Source organism: Esox lucius, chromosome 19 (genome assembly GCF_011004845.1).
Source record: "Esox lucius isolate fEsoLuc1 chromosome 19, fEsoLuc1.pri, whole genome shotgun sequence".
Classification (NCBI taxonomy): Eukaryota; Metazoa; Chordata; class Actinopteri; order Esociformes; family Esocidae; genus Esox; species Esox lucius.
Window position 1 is genome coordinate 32,384,764 of NC_047587.1, and position 21,931 is coordinate 32,406,694.

Below are 21,931 nucleotides of genomic sequence, written 5' to 3' on the forward strand. Positions count from 1 at the left end.
TAGCCTCCAGGAGTTCCTCTACTCTTATTTTTTCCTTACCCTTTTCCTTTTGTATATGTTAAATTAACCTCCTGTTAATTAGGAAAGAAATCCATGAAATTTTCCTCAGTTTTATTGAGTATATTTCCTCAAAGACATATTCAGGTGAGTCATGAAGGACTTGCAATTTTTGAGATAATGTTTTTTGTGTTCCTGTGTTGAAGATTTTTTCAAATAATGAGTAAATGTTTCACTGTTTTCCATCCAGTTGGCTTTGTTTTATAATAAGAGAGTTTTGATAGTTCCTGAATTATAGACTCCATTCCTTTTTTGTCATTTCTAATTTGTTTTGTATATTGTCTTGATTGTTTCAACTACTATATAACTCAACATAGATTCTTTATCCCTGTCTTTAGTTTTTTTCCCCTTGCCAGGTATTATTTCTTATTTGTTGCAGAATATAGTATTAAGTGGCCTCTAAATGTGCATTTAAATGCATCCCATACCACAAGGAGTCAATATTGTCCTTAAAAAAAATAGTAATACATTCTCTTGTTCTGGTCACGAATGATTGATACTTTAAAAGGCTTTGATTGATCTTCCAATATACATGTCCTCTTGGGAATTCAGTCAGAGTGGAGTAGATGCCAATCAAATAGTTATCCAAGCACATTCTAACAGACCTTTTTTCATTTTTGGAACAGCTGAGAATGGAATGAGAAAATAATCAACGGCAGGCATGAGATAGCTCCTCCAAGTATATCCCACCCTGTTTGGGATTTTTAATCTCCACACATCAACAAGATCTTCTGTGTCCATAATTTCAGTAATTTGTTTAAGTGCCCATGGGTGATAGTTTGTTGTGTGATGGCCTTTACGATCCATTGACATATTAAGGACAATGTTGTAATCCCACACCATTAAAACATTATCATTCATGTTTTTTACATTTACAAGATTACTGTATACGTCTGCAAAGAATTGTGGATCATCTTTGTTAGGAGCATTGAGCTTAATGAGCCATAACTGTCTATCATCTAGTTCCAAAAATGATCCACACTTCCATGTGTCTTTAACTGTGTTTTTACCTTTAAGTCTGCTATATTGTGTACTACAATCGCAACCCCCTTAGAATTTGAGAGACCATGATTATAGTATACAAGTGTGCTCAAAAGTTTGCATTCCCTTCGGGAATTGGTAATATATGTACCATTATTAAAGAAAACATGAGTGAGCAGGCAAAACACATTTATTTTATTGCTTATTGGACTCATATTCAACTGTAGGTTATAATAGAAAAAAAAAAAATTAAATAACCGTTGTTCAAAACTCTGCATACCCTTAGTTCTTAATCCTGTGTATTGCCCCCTTTAGCATCAATGACAGTGTTCAGTCTTTTGTAATAGTTGTCTATGAGGCCCTGAATTCTTGCAGGTGGTATAGCTGCCCATTCGTCTTGGCAAAATGCCTCCAGGTCATGCAAAGTCTTTGGTTGTCTTTCATGAACCACACATTTGAGATCTCCCCAGAGTGGCTCGATGATATTAAGGTTAGGAGACTGTGATGGCCACTCCAGAACCTTCACCTTTTTCTGCTGTAACCACTGGAGGGTCAACTTGGCCTTGTGCTTAGGGTCATTGTCGTGCTGGAAAGTCCAAGAGCATCCCATGCACAGGTTTTGTGCATAAGAATGCCAATTGTCTGCCAGCATTTTCTGATAACATGCCGCATTCATCTTGTCATCAATTTTCACAAGATTCCAATGCCTTTAGAGCTCACACCCCCCCAAAACATCAGTGAGCCACCACCATGCTTCACAGTGGGGATGGTATTCTGTTCACTATAGGCCTTGTTGACCCCTCTACAAACATAGTGCTTATGGTTGTGACCATAAAGCTATGTTTTGGTCTCGTCACTCCAAATTACATTTTTCCAGAAGCTGTGTGGCGTGTCAAGGTGTTGTCAGGCTTTTTTGTGGCATTGGCACAGTAAAGGCTTCTTTCTGGCAACTCGACCATTATAGCTAATTTTTGTTCAAGAATCATCGTATTGGGCTCCTTTTTCCAGAGCAGCCTGTATTTCCCCTGTGGGTTTTTCTTTGTATCCCAAACAATTCTTATTTTGGCTGGAATCTTTCTTGATCTACCTGACCTTGTCCAGGTATCAAGAGATCCTCAAATTTTCAATTTCATAATAAGTGATTGAACAGTATTACAAGACTTTGGATATCTTTTTATATCCTTTTCCATATTTATTAAGTTCCATTACCTTGCAGGTTTTTTGACAGTTATTTTCTGCTCCCCATGGCTCAGTATCTAGCCTGCTCATTGCATCCACGTGAGAGCTAACAAATTAATTTACTATTTATACATAGCCACTAATTGCAATTTAAAAAGTGGGACATTTTAATTGCCATTTTCACCTGTGTGTGTCACCTTGTTTGTCTGTAACAAGGCCAAACATTTAAGGGTATGTAAACTTTTGATCAGGGCCATTTGGGTGATTTCTGTTATCATTATGATTTAAAAAGGAGCCAAACAACTATGTGATAATAAATGGCTTCATATGATCACTATCCTTAAATAAAAGACAGTTTTTTGCATGATCAGTCATATTTTCAAAATCAATGCCAAAATGTCACAATTTCTGCCAGGATATGCAAACTTATGAGCACAACTGTATATGCCCTTCCCCTTCTTTTTGCCATACCTGTTCATCAGAACATTTTGAATGAGTTTCCTGTAGGCAGTATATGTTGTAGTCTTTCTCCTTTAGCCATGTGAATATAATTTTTATTTTTTGTAATCAGCCAAGCCATTGCAATTAAAACGTATATGTTACTGTAAACTCACCAACCATTAACATAACTAGGTGTAGATAATGTGTTTGTATAATTCTGTTAGCTAAAAGACATGACTGGTTAGGGGTATGGTGTTTATGCATGTTCGGTTGTTTTGTTTGTATAATTATAATTTTTTAATTGTCATTGTATTGGTTATACTGTAGTGTACTGTACAAAAGTACAGATGTGATTTCTAGAATAGCCATGGTGCCACTTTTTTATCACGGAATAATTGCCCATCTATAAATACTTTCTCCTTTAGCTCGTTCGCTTTTTTGAATGGGATAAATCATTTGTCATTTATTTCCTGTGGGAAGTGATCGTGTCTCTTTGAGTTTTCTGACTATATTCTTAATCAATATTAAAGGATGTTAAAAACAAAACAAAAATGCGGTCCACGTTTGAAGAAAAATTCTAGGGAGAGCCATATGCTAGTCAATTTGAGAATATTACCAGAAGTACTTATTTAATGAAATGAGGAGTTGTTGTCATTCTTACCTGTCTTTGTGGGATTTCAGGAATCTCACAAAATTAGACGTTGTGGCGGATCATTAAGTTTAGTTTTGCATGTTGCTGTTTTTGCACATTCCTGCCCACTTCGACAAATTTGTCGAATCCAAATGTACCCTACTTTCAAAACACCAGAGGCCGCAATAGCGAGTTCTCAATGAAGTCCGAATTGACGACCTGACGTTGACAGCTGAACGCTAGGTCTAGTTTGAGTGACTGAGAAAAGTGAAACTAGAGTGAAGTATTGTCGTGTTATCCCGCCCACCTTCAACCAATGGATGCATGTTTAAAACATTGAACACCAGGTCTTTGAGCGCCGGGCAGCACGAGCAGACTGAGGTTGAGAGGAAGGTGCTAGGAAAATCTAAACTTTTATCAAGTTAAGTCTCAAGCCGCAAGTTGCAAAATATGTGACTCGAGTTGCCCTCCATCCAAGTCATCCAAGTCCACATCTCTGCTTCATGGCGTAATAAACTTGATGGCACGGTATCATAAATCTGTCTCAGTCTTGAAACAGTTCTGAAGTGTTGTAATTCACAGTAAATACTGGTCTATTTCAAACATTTGTGGTTTTTAATCAATGGCAGACAGAAAGGATAAATTATTTTCTCTTTGTTTTTGAGCTGTAAAAAGTTGGTTATAGTTTTTCAGCACATATTTCCACATACCTCCATTAACATCTTAATTAACATAACTGTTCATTTATGATCTCCTGCATGAACATAATCATTTTCTTATACATTGTCTAGTAGAACCTGGCTTTGTTCTCCATCAGTACACTAGAGTTTAACCATATTTTATGCAGTAATATTTGTACTGCCGCTTCTGAAAGATAAAAAAGGAAATGTAGTGTTGTTATTGCTGATGCCCTTGCCATCGTTAGTGTTTAGGGGAATCCATCAAAAAATGTATTGGATTTAGGATTAACGTAACATCTGTGTTGAGGTTAGGGTTGAATAAATGTAACGTGGGTGAAGAAACAGTACTCACATTCCAGGTCAGGTTCCTTCCCCTGCAGGTAGCGGATCATAGCTTGGAGCTGAGTGTATTTACGATGATGAGGGTCAATATCTGTCTCACAATACGTCCTGAATAGGAAGGATACACAAGTTTTCACTTCATGAGGGCTATTTAATGTCAATACAGTATAACAGTCCAACACAATCATTTAGTTAAATATCTTATAATTTAAATTATTAATTATTACTAATTACTAAGTTTATGTAGTACTGTCCAATATTCTGTTATTTAGAGAATTACAATTGAATATTCTGTTCAATTATGTCACTGTTATATTTAACCAGGTGAATAAATTGAGATTTTCAATGGCAAAGTAGCCAGAGGCATAAAGCAAATCTTACATTTTATAGTATCATACTGAAATGACAGTGAAACATCAATGCTTACCACTCCGAGGCTATGGATAAGTCAGGCGATGTCAGGTCATGCAGGCCTGGGAAAGACATTGGATGAGCCCAGTAAAGAAACCTGATTGTTCTGCAGTAAATGCATGGCAGAGAGGGGCCAAAGGCACTAGGGGGCATGAACACTTACCCTCTTCCACAGAGACCTTTCCTATGAACATCAGCTGTCCATGACCTCTCGTCAGCACCATGCCAAAACTGTGAAGGCAAATCATTTGTGAAGCCAGTGAGATGTACATTATTGAAGCAAACAGGGTTATGACCACAGGTAGGCTTGCAGGTCACACTCACAAGAGTGTGAATAGTTGAACACTTACCTGAATGGGGTGTCGTTGATAGTTGTGTAGTAATAATCGTTTGTTAAAAACAAAGGCCTTTTCTGTTGCCAAGACAAAATTGGAATTGTGTTATGGGACTGTTGTTACAATCAGTATTCAGTTATTTTACAGAAACCACTGAGCCAAATATAATTCCCCACACAAGGACTCTCTCACCGATTTGTCCACTGATGCTCTCACATCTAAGGTAAGAGCTCCCGTCTCCCCTTTTACCATGGCTGTCCGTAGCTGGAAATAAAACAGATTATCAACACACGTGACATATTTAAATCAGTTACAATACCAGGGTTCTGAAATGCAACTTAAGACTAAATTCATTAGTATGATGTTGATAAGAGCAATTTATTTCTCCTTGCTGTTTCCCAAAACCATGGTTAATAAAGTGGCCTTAAATGAGCTTGCCTCAGATGACCTCAGACCGCTCCCAGAACATGAGTGGTTCATTGGCTGCGTCGTTACCCACCAGTGAAAAGTGATGCTTCAGAAGTACAGTGTGCAAATGAATTATGTACTGTGTCTATTGTAAAAGGTTTGTGTATACTGCAGTGTTAGAGGTTCAGTACTTAATTTCTCAATCCATACTGTAAAGTGAAACAGTTACAATTCTTTAAGTGTTTTGTAAGGAGTTATGCGATATGATATGAACCGTATATATACTAGAATTTCATTTGAATGTGTGTGGAAAAATCCTTTTATACCCCTGGGTTTGCATTGTTTTTGTTTATTTCAAAGCGACTTCGGAAAAGCCTAATAGGTGATGGACGGTATGTTTCATTATTTTGCAATACTACTCACTGTCTCGTCTATGTCCTCCCACTCCACTTCAGAGAGGTCCACACTATTGTAGTTGGGCTTGGGCTTCAGCTGCTTACCGTCTTTATACTGTGGGACAGGACCGCAGAACAAAAGGCAGACAAAACGGGTGAAAGAAGGGCACATGCCTGTCATAGATGTACGTGTGCAAGCTCAGCTGTCCACATGAGTGTTCACTGAGACGTGAGGCCAGCGGGTTCCAACTCCATGACATGGTACTCTAACCCTAAATTCTCCAATTTCATGACCTCCCGTGGCTCCAAAGTGAACAAGTAGGTCGATTCTTAAATGCATTACCTTGGATTGTTTTCATTATCTGTTGCAAAACGATTTTAGTTCAGTGCGCTTGCACTAATTAAAACGTGTCAAACCTAGGGCTGAGGAAACTAAACTCACTTGGTTCTATATATTATTAAAGGGCCACTTCACTCTAGGGAGGTGTAGGCTGTCTGAGAGATTTCTAAAGCAGTGAGATTTGTTTCACACTTGCACAGAATGTTTTTTGTGTGTTAAACACAGACACAAATATGTCACAATGTGGATACTGAAGGGCGAGCAAAATCTGAAATAAATGTAGTCCAGTTTGTTTCATTTCGCGTAGCCTTCATAAATTGCATGTTCAAGTCAATTTGTGTGCATTGCGGTGCAGTCCTTGATTGATAGAGTCAGAGAATGTCTTTCAGCAATGTTCCTCTCAGCAGATATATTGACAAAGGTACAACAGATTCCAACTCTCTGGAAAATACCCTTCCTGCTTAGGCCTTAGGCACTTATCATGAAGGATACATTTTTGGATGTGATCTTACATAGTGATATTGAACCATACATGTTTGAACCAAAGCTTGCAATTAGTGAATGAAACAAATATGGATTGAAGAATGTATTTACTAATTAACTTTTTGAAGAAAAAAAAAATCAGGACCAAGATAGCAAATTTGTAATAAGGTTATTGTTAAAACTGTAAATTCACTGCATCATTGGAGCTTAACCCTGCTTGACCGGGATAAGTTCTGGGGGCATTACTAGCACGAGGCAAACAAAATGCAAAAGAGTGAAGTAAAGCCAGGCACAAAATTATCATCATGTGTTTTTTGTATTCTAAAAATTATTGTATTCTCTAATTGCCATTTTGTTAATGAGGAGACTTTTGCTTTTAATTCATTTAATAATCAGACCAATACAGAAGAAGTAGATTATACAGCAAAATTCTAATTTGCTCTTTCTAGATCTCTCACAATAAATTCCAGAACAGTTCCACACCATTTTTTCATTGCAACTCTCTAATCAAGAAGCTTTGCTCTGGTGAAATGCCCCTTTAACTAGAGACAAATTAAATGGGGAAGCCTAAAACCGGCAGACAACAGGCCCTCCTTGAAATTAGTTTGACCCTCCTGCTCTAGCTGTGGAGCATGAGGACATCGGAAGACACTTTTTAACCATGTCATTTATTATTCATGCTCAGTTCGATAACCAATCAGTGACCCCAGACAATGAAATGTTCCCTAACATTTGGACTGCTTTTGCATGGTGAATAACAAAGAGGATGAAACACAAACAAATCAAACAGACTAGGCTAACCTGAGACCTGAATATCCTCTGAGCACACAAGCACTGACCGTTGAGTTTGACTGTGTTTTCACTAAACAATCACTGAATGACCTCCCACTAAAGAGCTGCATAGATGGTACATTGTAGAAAATATATTTTCTTAACAATAACTTTAGAGGGCTAAAGTTATTATGAACTTTTGCAGCGAGGACCATCTAAGGCAGTGGTTCCCAACCAGGGGTACTAGGACCCCTGGGGGTACTTGAAAACACTCATGACACCATAGACTTCCTAGTGAAATGAACATGAGGGGGTACTTCAGGGGTACTCCAAGCAGTGCCAATTCTTTTTGGGGGTACAGTAACTGAAAAGGTTGGGAGCCACTGATCTAAGGAATACAGTAGTACTTGACCCAAAGTGCAGAGCACTGTGCACAGCGTGTGAAGGACACTGATGAAATACACAGAGAGATTAGATCAACAGATGAAAAAGAACAAGCTGGATTACAAACTGAAAATAGAAAAACATGCTTGAAAACAACAATCCGAAAGTATCATACTTTCGTATGGATGAGAAAACTGCAGCAGTGTTGCAAACTGACAACAATCTAGTGAAAAAGCGGTGTTGGGCTGAACGGACTGTTCATTACTGAGTGCATGTGGCAAATGTACAGACATTTGCTAATGATTCATCCAATGATCACTGGAAAACTGCAGAATGCCTCAAATCTGGAAAACTGTGACTATTCCCAAAATGAACAACCCAAAATCCCTGAATAAGTATTGTCCCATCTTCCTAACCTTGGTGATGACAGTGTTACTGTCCTTCAAGACCTGCTTCAGTTTGAATATCAGGCCGCAAAGTTGAAGATGCACGACTCTTCCTCCTTTTGCAATATCTGTGTAAACCTGGATGAACCACTTTGTATGAAAACACTTTCAGTTGATTTCTACATCTCTCATAACATATTTTCAGTTAATATTGTATGGACTAAAGGCTCCTTAATGTGAAAAACAAACAAACAAGGAGTTGACTTCAGAGCCATAAAAGAAGACACAGGGTCCATCCTTATTAACTATGAAGTATATAACAAAAACAACTAAATAAAATGACTGCATTTAATTAAATAGCAGCAAACAAATCTCAAGCCGATTCTGGTGCAATCATCTGAATTTCCACTAAAAAACAACTACCTAAAATATTAATGCTGTCAGGAAAAAAGATGTAAGTGAACCTCGGAAGTAGTCTTCTGAGGAGTAGTGCAAAATACAGCTTAAATCCATAGAAAACAGCCACAGTCTTAAACACCACTGGAATTAAGTCTATAAATGTATAACTGCCTAGTCCTAGATGGAAATGTATCCCCATGTTGGGTTGGCCGCTATCTTTATTGCTTTTCATTTATTGATGCAAGTCTGCACCTCTGTGGCGATGCTGGGCTGGGTGTTGAGATGCGAGGCACATTTCCCGGAAGATACACTGAAGGAATTATCTTACCACAACACAAGCACTATTTCAACTAAACTTGGAGGGATAACGCCTCTTCTCATAGAGACTCAGTATTGCCAAATTACGATTATCTTTTTGCATAATTTGTGGGGGACCATATGTTTTCTGTTGTCCTGTTCAGAATTGTACAGCATGAAACCTATTGTCTACTCTATTGAAGAACATGGCAAGTGAGCAACTGTTTAGAAGTGTGTGATACTTGTGTGTTGATCTAGGAAGCACAAACCGCCAAAAACTGATTGTAAAAGATCATGTCAGCAGACTTGTAGTCTATCATATGCTGTGGTAGATAGTACTGGGGAATGTTGTCAGGACTTCTGATTAGTAGTAGATAGTAGACTACAAGTGACACTAACTATTGTGAAAAGCCAACATAAGCACTATAGCAGGTCGTCTTACCAGGGGTCGTAGGTCAGGGTGTGCCAGAATATAACCATTGTTGGTGATGAGAAAGGCATAACCATGGGGACCAAGCCTATATCTGGGTGCCATCTTCATTACCTCCTGAAGAGGGATGTCTGAACCCACCACTCCCAGAAGGATTCCATGTGACAGCTGGTGGCGGGAAAGGGAGACAATGGTTCATAAGAGACAATGGACCCACAACAAATGCTGTCACATTACAAAAAACTAAAAATACTGTAAACTGTGAATGGCTTAGCTTGGTTGAAATATTGCACAATCCCTTTGGTTTTAATACATATATAAAGTAACCTCGCCCCCAGGCTATTGGTGAAGAAGGCTCTAAGGCATGCGACTACACTTGAAACTTTGACCATTATGACTTTGGTCTCCACCAGGCCTGTGTTTTATATAGTTCCCATATAACAGAGGTATTTTGTCCACTCACAGTCTCTTTCTTCTTGCTGAAGACAGGCATTGCCACAGAGGTCATGAGAAGTAAACTTTGAGCCTTTGTGGCAAAAAGCTGAAGGAGAAATTGCATATTTAGAACATACCGTATTTATTCATCACAAATAATATTTTGTTCAACCTAAAACAAATAAACTGTTGGTTCCTGTTCATGTACTGTTTTCTACTGATTCCTGCAATTAAGAATCTCAACACTAGAGGGAGCTATGTGACTCCAGTGTCATTGCCAATGCTTCGAGCTCGAGGGAATGCGTTCACAATTACCACAAAGACTGAATGCAACAGGAAATGCACTACAAAGGCTTCACCATCAGACAAGCTACATTTCCCAGAGTGGCTAGTCTGTTGTTACCTCCTTTGTATTAGGGAGCTGTCAGTGTGAGGGAGCGAGTTCAGGTCCAGTGACAGAGGTGAAGTGAGATGAGTGGCGAGCACAATAACAGGATGAAAGACAAACATGGGGAGGATTCATGAAAAACACAGATACACAGAATGAATGAAGTCCTGTACTGTAACTAACAGTACACCATGAGAATACACTAGACTTTTAAACAGGACAACGTGAGATGACAATCGGGAAGATAAAGGCCAAAACGACTTTCTTTCGAAGCCAAAGGAAGTGCCTATTATATTTCTGTGAGATAGGTCTGATTGTAGGTAGTACTTTGACATTGCGGACTGGGTTGGTAGCTCTGCCCTGCTTACCACAGTGTCCATGTAGGCTTCGGTCCAGATGATGTCATGATTGTGATTGATAACCATTGGTCGGCTCAGGACGTGAAGGTACTCCATGACGTTCTCCTGTACGTCAGCCAGGGTGGAGATATGTGTGTAATAACCCTTATTGTTGCAGGCGATCCACTTGGTGTTTTCGGCGAACGTCATCTCTCTGCCTATAAGGTAAGTGAACAGCCGCACCTGGAAGAGACAGCATTGGAGACTGGTTTTCAAGTCGGTAGATTTATTGTGTAAATGCTGAACATATTACACTTATTTGGCAGTTCCATACATAGACCTAGCTATGTTCAGTGGGGAGATACTGTATATATGTTACTGTAGGTCAAGCGGATATGTAGGCATTCGTGTTTGAGTAAATGTCCAGTTTGGCCAACAAGTACCCTGCGATCGGGCCAGTTGAACTCTTCAAATACATCCTTGAAGTCCTCCATGGCTCCATCTGTGATCAGCATGATGGCCTGGTTACACAGGCTGCCCTGGCCCATGGCCGCTGCCTGGAAGGACACCACACAGGGAGGAAGACGTGAGTCTGGCCCAACAGCATGTGTGTGGGAGTGTGTGAGAGTGTGGGAGTGTGTGTGTGTGTGGGAGTATATGTGTGTGTGTGTGTGTGTTTGTGTGTGTGTGAGAGTGTGTGTGTGTTTGCTGGAGGCGAACCTCGTTGAGGATTTTGAAGGATTCCTTCATGGCCTTTGCGACTTTGCCCTCTCCTTTCACATGTAACTCATCCACCAGCACCTTAAAATGCTGGAGAGAAAACGAGGGGGGAAGAGTAAAAGAGACAGAGGGAGAGAGAGACATGGAGAGAGATACAGAAAAGAGAGACAAGGACAGGGAGAGAGATACAGAAAAGAGAGACATGAACAGGGAGAGAGAAATGAGACAGAGGGAGAGAGGGACATGGAGAGAGATACAGAAAAGAGAGACAAGGACAGGGAGAGAGATACAGAAAAGAGAGACAGGGACAGGGATACAGAAATGAGACAGAGGGAGACAGAGGATAGAGATACAGAAAAGAGAAAGGGAGAGAGAGGGACAGAGAGAGAGATACAGAAAAGAGAAAGACAGCAAGAGAAAGAGAGAGTCAGCAATCCTATTCAACACTTTATGGTGACAATAAAATGGGATGTAGTTAGAAGACACAGGACAGCATATGGTAGAATATGACAGCACATATCTACAGAAAAGTACAGGACAACAGGACAGGACTACAGAATAGGACTACGGGACCAGTCTACAGGACAAGATTACAGGACAGGAGTACAGGACAAGACTACCGGACAGGACTACAGAATATTTTTTATCAATTACACCAGTCCAGTTGACTTTTTATGAGTGCTGTGGGTTGTTTTCCTTTGGGGTCTCTGATTGCTGAATGCTTGGCAATTTGTGAAAATCTTATTCCTGTAAGAGTCATCATGACGCCACAGACTTCCAGAAGGTTCCTGAGAGGATCTGGTTGTAGGATGTAGGAGCAGATGCTGGGTGGCTAAAACCCAGGAAAACATTAACGGCTCTGTCGGCTCAGCCCCCCCATCACAAAGTCTCCCAGCCCACAGCCTGCCTGTCCAACACGTACTCAACTGATTACGGCAGACAGTGACTGACTAAACGATTTAACGTCACTTTCTGTAGGTTTCACTGCCTGGCAAACACACGTGTAGACAATACACACATTCGGCATGTTAAAGTCTTATCCATGGGTAAAAACAAGCAATCGCTGAACGTAAATAAGTACGAAATACAACATTGTTCAACATGCTCTCATGTCTCATTTCTTGATGGGCATATAGACCCACGTACTCAATATCATAGAGGGTGTTTTACACACGTACAAAAAAAGTCGCTTTGGCTGAACTAATGTAGTCCTGTCCTGTCATACAACGCAATCAAGCTCCTATCAGACAGATACATACCAATCCTAAAGCAAGTGTTTGGATAAGAGCGTCTGCTTAATGACTAAAATGATACTGTAAGATATAGCTGTGTCAGCTGTAACAAGCTGAAATGACAAGTGTGCTTTTGCCAACTGCACTGGCTTAGCAGTAACTGACATTATAGCCCATATGATGTCACCTACTGTGAAGCATATTACACTCCCTAACTACACTAGCCTGCTGGTTGGAAGTGACAGATGACCTGACCTGCTCTCTGATTAACACCAGTCAATACAGGGAGGAGGAACTAGGCCAGTAGGTGGAGCCAACTATGCCCAGCCCAGCAGCATGACTGACAGCTAAGGTGGCAACTCACATTCACCCCTCCATATTGATGTAATATCACATCAAAACCCTCACGTTCTCCCCTCCATTTTGGTATAATATTTCATCAAAACACGTTCTCCCCTCCAGAGAGGTTTAATATCACATCAGACCACTATCCTTCTCTCCCCTCCACAGAGGCATAAAATCATATCAGAACACTTTTAGCCGTTCGAGTCCCACTGAGAGGTTTGCACTCTGTGGTTAAGTGAACACAGCTTATCTGAAGCAGATAATGGACTTACCTCGCGGTTGTCCAAGTCAGCCTGTACCAGAGTCCCTTTGAAGCAGGGCTCCACATAGCGAACGTAATCTGTGTACTGTGGGAAGACAAGATGGGTTCAGGTGAGGACAGGCCCTGTCAAACCAGGCCGTTATCCTGTCAACGGCGCGCTGTTTGGTAAAAGAGTGATAGAGCCACGCTGTCGTCTTCATCGACCAAACGGCAAAAGAAAATCAGAAGACCCTGTGCCTGAGGGGGACGCCAGCGCTTAGCGGGAGGGTGGACTCACAGCGATGACGTTGACAAAGTCATTCTCCCCCAGTGTGTCCAGGATGGTGTTGATGGTGTGTTTGGCAATGGTCATCTTCAGGCCCTTCATACTGCCGCTTATGTCTACCACGATGATGATGTCCTTCGGGGAGGTGGCAGCCTGGATGTACCTGGAAGAGAGGAGCAGGGCTGGAGCACTACGGCCACCGTGAAGCTTCTCCTGCCTCCACGGGAGCTGAGGGCCGTTTACCGTAACAGGGAGGAGAGCACCCCTCACTCGCACAACCGCTCCAAAATAGAAGATTTCTTAACATTAAAACATCTGTTGATTCAAATGATATTTAAAAAGAACACTGTACATCAGAACAACAGAAACCACACCAATGTAGCTAGAAAAATCACTGATGAAAATGTAATAATGCACACGCACACACCTCTTTGGTATTTTGTGTGTAAACAGACACACAGGTGAGCCCTACTGACCTGGGTATTGAACTGTTTGTTAACCACTCAATGAGCAGCTTAAAGTCTTTACAGGGGATCAGGTCAGGCTCTCCTGGCCTGACCTGTGTCTCCCTGTGTTGCAGTGAGTCTCGAGTGCTATCCATGACAATAACCTTAAGGCCTAGCCATGGGCAACCCAGGCATCAGGACACACGCAGTACATGATGCATATGCAGTACTAAACTGAAGCTTATCGACAAAGCTTGGTCAAGATTTGGAAGATGGGAGTAAGGGCTCAATTCAAACACCCTGTGCTGCTGTTTTTACGCAGCAGTGGATTTTGCAATAATCAAACTAACGTACAGACTAATCTTGGACTCTGTAGAAAACACTACAATCAGGATGACCACCTGGACAGGTATCCCTTCCCTTTTTAGAATGAGAAGTTATCTGGAAAACTATTGTCAATAAAGACACTTATTTAATGGGTGGGTTGATTTGATTTGGTGGGTAAAATAAGCCCAAGTCTAAATCCTGTCAGTTGCGTTCTTTACTGAGACATTCCTTCATCGGACTAGGGAGACCCCAAGGCCCAGAAAAGTGAGAGGGGACTCACGCTCTCCTCGGTAAGAGAGTGAATCAAAGTCCCACTGACTCTCAATTGTCTTTAATGATATCATGGCATTTGTAAGATTAGGGGTGTTAATCCCAGTGTCAATCACATTCTCTAAACTGACAGCTTAAGGGCAGCGTGGGTGGAATATACGGCCAAGTCTCAGGACAGGCCCTTTAGGCCACATACCCATGGCACATCATGAGGCCTCCCCTCTGGCTGAGTTAAATAAGGTAGGCTGAATCAGGTGATGCTTTATTAAGTGTATCACATTAAATTCAGGGAAAATAAATGAATGACACCAGAAAAATAGATAGTGTGTCAATACATTTTATAGGCGCTTATAGGGAGTCTTAGGGCACAGAAGGTCACATATTAGTGTCTGCAAGTCTTGTACAGTAACTCTGATAACAGGGTGCAGTTTACAAATCGTTTTAAGAGAAGGCCACTTAGCGTGCTACTGGCAACAGAGATAGTAGATTTACTTAACCTACCAGTTACGGTTCCTGCAGTCAAACGCAGCCACGCCATTCGAATCTGGCGTCCATTTTATGCCTGTAGAAAAATAGTCACATCATATCTAGCTTCTTATGACCATTCAACGTTTTCTAGATTTGAACACCATACTGTGCTAGCCATCTTGTGCAGATGTGGGCCAATCACATAGTTACTATATGTTGTGTCTAGTCTTTTACCAGGGTAGATTCTGAAGAATCCCGTAGAGCTGCCAAAGTATTGCCAGGTGAGGGTTGGGTCTTTCTGGAAGTTATTGATGAACACGTCGTTCAGAGCCTCCGACATGTAGATTCCATTGAGGATGTTGGGATCTTTACACAGAGACAGAGGAGATTGAGAATGAGTAACACGTGAATGAGATGTGAACAATGTGTCACATACTGCTTTGGCAACATCTGTGTTACACACAAATGTATAGCCACAGGATTTGCGTCAAGGCGAGGATTTGGACCGAGGAGCCTGCGAACAACTTTTGCTGTGTTTTAGCTGCATCTCACCTCACCTTTGTTGTAAACGTTTGTGGGAACCTGCACATCGCTCTGAATTGTGTTGACTGGCAGGTTGTTGAAGTGCTCATTCTCCTCCAGAGGAAACTCCCCACCCAGCTCTACAAAGTTACCATCGTCATCGATTGTATTCACCAGCATGGAGTTATAGTAGTCAAACTGGAGAAGGACAAAGCACAGGGCAGGCGGACATGTTGCACTGAAGTGAATCTGGCACGATATTAGCAGGTTAGCATTTGGGGCCTACTGTTGTATGTCGAGTAACATCACTGATGTACTGTATATTCTAGCTGAAACAGGCTTCTGCTCATGACATTTTGTGGTCTGCAATCATCAAGATGGTGAGGCAGTTCATTATCTCTGTTGTGGTACTCTCTACTACAGTGTGATGGATGCATGATCCTCAGAGTTATTTCATAAATGAAATGAGACCTTAAATGTTACCAGAAAAGCAGAATAACAAACCTGTAGAGATTTGTTGAAATCATGGTATAAATCTGCATCCTCTGCAGACTCAGCTAACCTCTGAGGAGAAAATTAAGATGGAGTATTTATTAGGAATCCCTAACCCTAACAGGAATATGACTCTGGACATCCAGTATATAGCAACACGTATTTCACTTGTATTCCTTCCTTTTCTGTGAACGCTTTAACCGGGTAAAGCTACTACTACTATATTATCCAACAAATTATCAAAATGTGTTTCAGAAATGACCATAATATGAATGTATTATAAATAGCTAATACCTTTAACCCTGTGTCCCAAACAGATACGTGAATATGTTGCTGACGAAACCCTCTGGGCTAACAGTTAAAGGAATAATAGACTAAGGCACTGACATTTACAACACTTTGATTTTTCAAAGACATAATACAAAAAATCAGAGTGTAGTAAAAGTCAATTCCATGTCTTCTGTTGATGTGAACTGGAGCACTATAAACCCCAGACCAGAGTGATTAGAACAGTTCACTATGCTGACAAGATAATTGCTTAAACTCTATATTTTAAGTGTTGGTTACCTCCCGCAGATACTGAAATTGTCCATTTCAACTGTTCTTCTTTATCTTCTTATAATAGATATACATTATATTATTTTAAAATGTACAGATGTGCTCAAAAGTTTGCATACCCTTGGAGAGTTGGTAATATATGTACCATTTGTAAAGAAAACATGAGTGAACAGGCAAAACACATGTCTTATAAAACAAAACATGGCAACAAAGAAAAAAATTAACTGACCCCTGTTCAAAAGTCTGCATACCCTTAGTTCTTAATACTGTGTATTGCCCCCTTTAGCATCAATGACAGCATGCAGTCTTTTGTAATAGTTGTCTAATTCTTGCAGGTGGTATAGCTGCCCATTCGACTTGGCAAAATGCCTCCAGGTCATGCAAAGTCTTTGGTTGTCTTGCATGATCTGCACGTTTGAGATTTCCCCAGCGTAGCTCGATTATATTAAGATTAGGAGACTGTGATGGCCACTCCAGAACATGTACTTTTTTCTGCTGTAACCACTGGAGGGTCAATTGTCGTGCTGGAAAGTCCAAGAGCGTCCCATGCCTAGTTGTCTGCCAGTATTTTCTGATAACATGCTGCGTTCATCTTGCCATCAATTTTCACAAGATTCCCATGCCTTTCGAGCTCACACCCCCCCAAAACATCAGTGAGCCACCACCATGCTTCACAGTGGGGATGGTATTCTATTCACTATAAGCCTTGTTGCCCCCTCTCCAAACATAACACTTATGGTTGTGACCATAAAGCACTATTTTGGTTTTGTCACTCCAAATTACAGTGTGCAAGAAGCTGTGAGGCGTGTCAAGTTGTTGTCGGGCATATTGTAACCAGGCTTTTTTGTGGCATTGGCACAGTAAAGTCTTCTTTCTGGCAACTCAACCATGCAGCTCATTTTTGTTCAAGTACCATTGTATTGTGCTCCTTGAAACAACCACATCATCTTTTTCCAGAGAAGCCTGCATTTCCCCTGAGGTTAGCTGTGGGTTTTTCTTTGTATCCCGAACAATTCTTCTGGTAGTTTTGTCTGAAATCTTTCTTGGTCTACCTGATCTTGGCTAGGTATCAATAGATCCCCAAACTTTCTACTTCTTAATAAGCGATTGAACAGTACTGACTGGAATTTGCAAGACTTTGGATATCGTTTTATATCCTTTTCCATATTTATTTAGTTCCATTACCTTGCAGGTCTTTTGACAGTTTTTTCTGCTCCCCATGGCTCAGTATCTAGCCTGCTCATTGCATCCACGTGAGAGCTAACATATTAATTTACTATTTATACATAGCCACTAATTGCAATTTAAAAAGTGGGACATTTTAATTGCAATTTTAGCCTGTGTGTTTCACCTTGTGTGTCTGTAACAAGGCCAAACATTCAAGGGTATGTAAACTTTTGATCAGGGCCATTTGGGTGATTTCTGTTATCATTATGATTTAAAAAGTGGCCAATGTGATAATAAATTGATTCATATGATCACTATTCTTAAATAAAGAATGATCAATGATCAATCAACATTTCTGCCAGAGGATGCAAACTTATGAGCACAACTGTATATTCATTTAAATATGATTTTGCAAAGCCTAACCAACCGAACCAATACACAATTTTACAGCTCAGTTTAAGATTATTCTCACATTTCTAAAAGGACATGCTACAAAAGGACATGCTACATGACCAGGCAGCCCATTTCTATTTTAACGAAGCCCATTAAGTTTGTGTTATGTTGTTATAGTTACAAAAACAAATGTGTGTAGCATGACAGAGAGACCTCTGATCTCGGTACTCACCTTAACAGACTTCATCTTGGATCCCAGCATTCTCTCAATGTCATCGGCATAGTCCCTAAGTTGCTCTCTCCCATCTATTTCCACTATCTTTATACTGGATTCCACATCTTTAAGTTTCTGAAAACGGCAAGTGGGAGATATTCAACAAAACATTATAAGGATGCCTGACATGTAACACCTTTGATCATCTAATTTTAAATGTTTACAGAAAATAACATACAAATCCAATTGCGTCTTTGTCAAGCTAACCTATTATGTATCATTCCCTCTTGGAAATGACTGAGGTATCTTATGTCCATTAACTCCAGACATTTTAATAAATATAAGTAAGCACTGGGATAGAGTCCAAACAGAGCATGTTAGGTCTTAAAGCCCCTTAATGCATGCTTTGTAATTGTATTCTTAAATCATCACAGTATTTCAAAAGAAATCAGTTTGATCTCGTGGTCAATAGGAAACAAATTTGAAATACTGCATTCATATACGCAGCCATGTTCAAATTGAAATCCCTTACTGTATACTTATTTTTTAAAGCCCACTTTACATCAACCACGGTCACAAAGTACTTATGCAGACACCCAGCCTAAATGATAGATGGGGTGGTATAGAGCCACAATCAAATGGACATCTCATCAAGAACAGGTAAAACATCCAGAGTTTTGATTTTAAAACATCACATAAACAAACAGGGCATTATTAAAATTCTCAAAATATGTGTATTATTCTGAACACATAATGTGGAAATAGAGAAAAGGGAAATCTAGTTATTGATAGCACTGTGCTGTTAATCACTCAATTAATTCCCTCACTGATTCAAATTAATCCAAGCAACCTATCCACAGAAGAGTGAAGGCTTTATACTGTGTGTACAGAAGCTTTTAGAGCAGTCTGATTGGCTCTGGTGTAGAGAGTTCTGTCTCTGGAACCACTGCTTCTCCAGGTCATCATTATACCAGAAATGCTGTGCCACGTTCGTGCCAGTGAATCACTTCATCATGGACACTTGTTTTCGTTAATTAATGCCCACACCTGTTTTCACTCTATTTTAGGTCCAGCTTCCACAATGTTCCCTGTGGGTCTTTGTATTGGTTTTACCCATAGACTGTATGGTTTTACCATGTGTGATATTGTTTTGTCTTGTCTGGCCATTTAGTTTTGTCATGTTTTACTTCCTTTATTTCTTGTCCTCCAATCTCCCTGTGCTTGTGTCCTACCTACCCAATCTTCAACTTTACATTCTGATATTGAGGTAAACTTGTAAAATGCTGAGAGAACTGTAGTTAGTGAATATAAGAGTAGAAACACTGAAACAAACTTGGGACATACAATCTATAAAGGAAAAAAAATCCTGAGGTTCATTATGGTATTGAGTTCCTGGTTCTTATGGTAAAGCAGGGCAGTAGATTAGGGTGATCCTGTTAGCAGCCTCAGCTATCTCTGTCTGCTGCCCCAGGCCACTAGCTGTGCCAATCTCTCCATTTTCTTTACCTGACCATCCTCAGGAAGCGGGAAAGCCCTGCATGAAGAATTGGCACCAACACCACACTGACTGACTATTAACATAATGAGATTACAGGTGGTGGCAGAGTAAAAGGGGAATGTGGGGGGGTAAGATATGCTGAGACAAGGAAGCATGGTGTGGACGCTGATGACTGGGACATTGTGCACCATCTCAGGTGAAAGTCAAGGAACATTCATGCTTCATGGCGAAAGTAACATTCTGGTATGAGACACAAAACTGCAAGCTGTTTGGAACCTGTAACTGCAGTCAATTCTGTGTTATTCTTCCATGGTAATCAAGCCCTTAAAATCTACAACTAACAAAAACTTCTAGAATCATTGATATTTTACCTTTTGAAGAATGTGAGCTCCCGAGTATGTTGTGGAAACCTCCCGTAGTTGAACTGAAAGTTTATTTGCCCAAACCTGGACACTGAAATACACACAGAGAAAAAGAGAGGAAGAAATTGATGATGCATGAAAATCATCAAGATTTTGGCCATGCTGTAAATTTCTAGTTCAGTATCCAGAAAAAGGCCATTAATACTGTATCACAACAGTAACACCAACTGGTTTAATCTGTCTCTAGCTAATGTTGTTCAGTTGGAGGGTTCCAGGTGTCCCTTAAGCACATAATGAGATTGTTACCTGATGAACTCTCTCTATATTTGAAGTCTCTGCACATCAACAAAAAGGATAGCACCGTGGTTTATGGAAATTAAAGTGGAACATTAACAACCAAACATTATTTGGTTGCTCTTAATGACCACATCTGAAATTGCTTTGGAACTCAGTTGCTCTTTTGTCCAGCTGTTGTGTAGAGCCCTGAGATACCATTTATAAAGGATTACACAGAACGCCTTTCTAAGCCAGTGTATTACTGTCCCTCATAAATTAAACTGGCTCAGTCTACCACAGCAATGATTAACCCATTATGGGGAACCCCATGATGCAAAACAACTACACACCATAAAATAAACAGGTAGCCAAACATTTCATATTAACTGTGTATAATGGTTACCTCATTGGTAACCTATATTGGAAATCTCACAACAGCATCAGTCAATGATAATAAAGTGTAAAGATGTAATGGACACGGTATGCAGAGGCAGGTATAGCTGGTATTGGAGTCACAGAGAAATTACTGTAAAACACTTTGAAACAAATGGGAGTGGCTTTTGAAGTGAAGTGGATGACCTAGATAGCCCTTCTGGGAATGCCACCGGCCGACAAGGGCCAGATTGGTAAAGGAATTTGATTTTAGGCTGGGCTGGGAGAGGAGTTGGATGTTAAGCTGGGAGAGGAGAGGAGTTGGAGACATTAGCAGACAAAGGCTATGCCTCCTGCATGTATCTGCAGGTTTCAGCGAGTTAAATGTATGACTTTTTTTAATGCCACTTTGAATTCAATTTAAGACCAATTTCATAACACCCCATGCAAAAAATACACAAGGACACCCATTTGACTGAAGTAAGGCACTTACAGACTTTAGTTGTTGATAAGCACCAAAACAAGCAGCTGTATAAGGTGCTTCTGCATCTGCATGCAACAACAGGGGAACATGACTGTAGCACTGATATGCATTGGTAGTGAAGCTACTGCATCTCTCTCCAATGTTGTTGAATTCCCTCTAGTGTATGACCAATCAATGTCCCCATCATCAACATAATGGTTTACTTATCTCGACGCCAAAAGGGCTAGTGGTCTTTGGTTCGGTATTGTACCTACTTTTGTTTAACTAATAACTCTGGCCTATTTCTGTCCACAGGGTGTAATTCTATTAAAAACGAATTACATCTAATACATTTTAGCACTATAGAAGTGTGATCCCCCTACACACTTCTATAGTGCTAAAATGTACTAGATGTAATTCTTTTTTTATAGATTCAGGAGGAACAGTGTGGTTTTCGTCCGGGCCGTGGAACACTGGACCAGCTCTATACCCTCTACGGGGTGTTGGAGGGTTCATGGGAGTTTGCCCAACCAGTCCACATGTGTTTTGTGGATTTGGAGAAGGCATTCGACTGTGTCCCTCGCGGCATCTTGTGGAGAGTGCTTTGGGAATGTGGGGTCCTGGGTCCTTTGCTAAGGGCTGTCAGGTCCTTGTACAACCGAAGCAGGAGCTTGGTCCGCATTGCCGGCAGTAAGTCAGACTTGTTCCCAGTGCATGTTGGACTCCGGCAGGGCTGCCCTTTGTCGCCGGTTCTGTTCGTAATTTTTA

General features: G+C 40.5%; 1 protein-coding gene across 4 annotated transcripts in view; it reads right to left on the reverse strand.

Annotated features, from left to right (window-relative positions):
• LOC105031141 (voltage-dependent calcium channel subunit alpha-2/delta-4) overlaps positions 1-21,931 on the reverse strand; it is a 59,850-nt gene that overhangs the window by 25,400 nt on the left and 12,519 nt on the right. For 3 of the 4 annotated variants that reach the window (XM_034288223.1, XM_020040286.2, XM_020040285.2), the window contains exons 2-21: positions 20,062-20,143; positions 18,211-18,327; positions 15,873-15,932; positions 15,404-15,566; positions 15,081-15,212; positions 14,880-14,940; positions 13,348-13,498; positions 13,081-13,155; positions 11,232-11,321; positions 10,955-11,068; positions 10,542-10,754; positions 10,189-10,206; positions 9,814-9,891; positions 9,363-9,518; positions 5,889-5,975; positions 5,250-5,321; positions 5,073-5,134; positions 4,886-4,953; positions 4,739-4,784; positions 4,322-4,419 (exon numbers count right to left, since the gene is read on the reverse strand). In XM_034288223.1, the coding sequence (XP_034144114.1) occupies positions 4,322-4,419; positions 4,739-4,784; positions 4,886-4,953; positions 5,073-5,134; positions 5,250-5,321; positions 5,889-5,975; positions 9,363-9,518; positions 9,814-9,891; positions 10,189-10,206; positions 10,542-10,754; positions 10,955-11,068; positions 11,232-11,321; positions 13,081-13,155; positions 13,348-13,498; positions 14,880-14,940; positions 15,081-15,212; positions 15,404-15,566; positions 15,873-15,932; positions 18,211-18,327; positions 20,062-20,143 (1,943 nt within the window). The remainder of the gene's footprint in view (positions 1-4,321; positions 4,420-4,738; positions 4,785-4,885; positions 4,954-5,072; positions 5,135-5,249; positions 5,322-5,888; positions 5,976-9,362; positions 9,519-9,813; positions 9,892-10,188; positions 10,207-10,541; positions 10,755-10,954; positions 11,069-11,231; positions 11,322-13,080; positions 13,156-13,347; positions 13,499-14,879; positions 14,941-15,080; positions 15,213-15,403; positions 15,567-15,872; positions 15,933-18,210; positions 18,328-20,061; positions 20,144-21,931) is intronic. The other variant, XM_020040287.2, reaches the window with a different exon arrangement.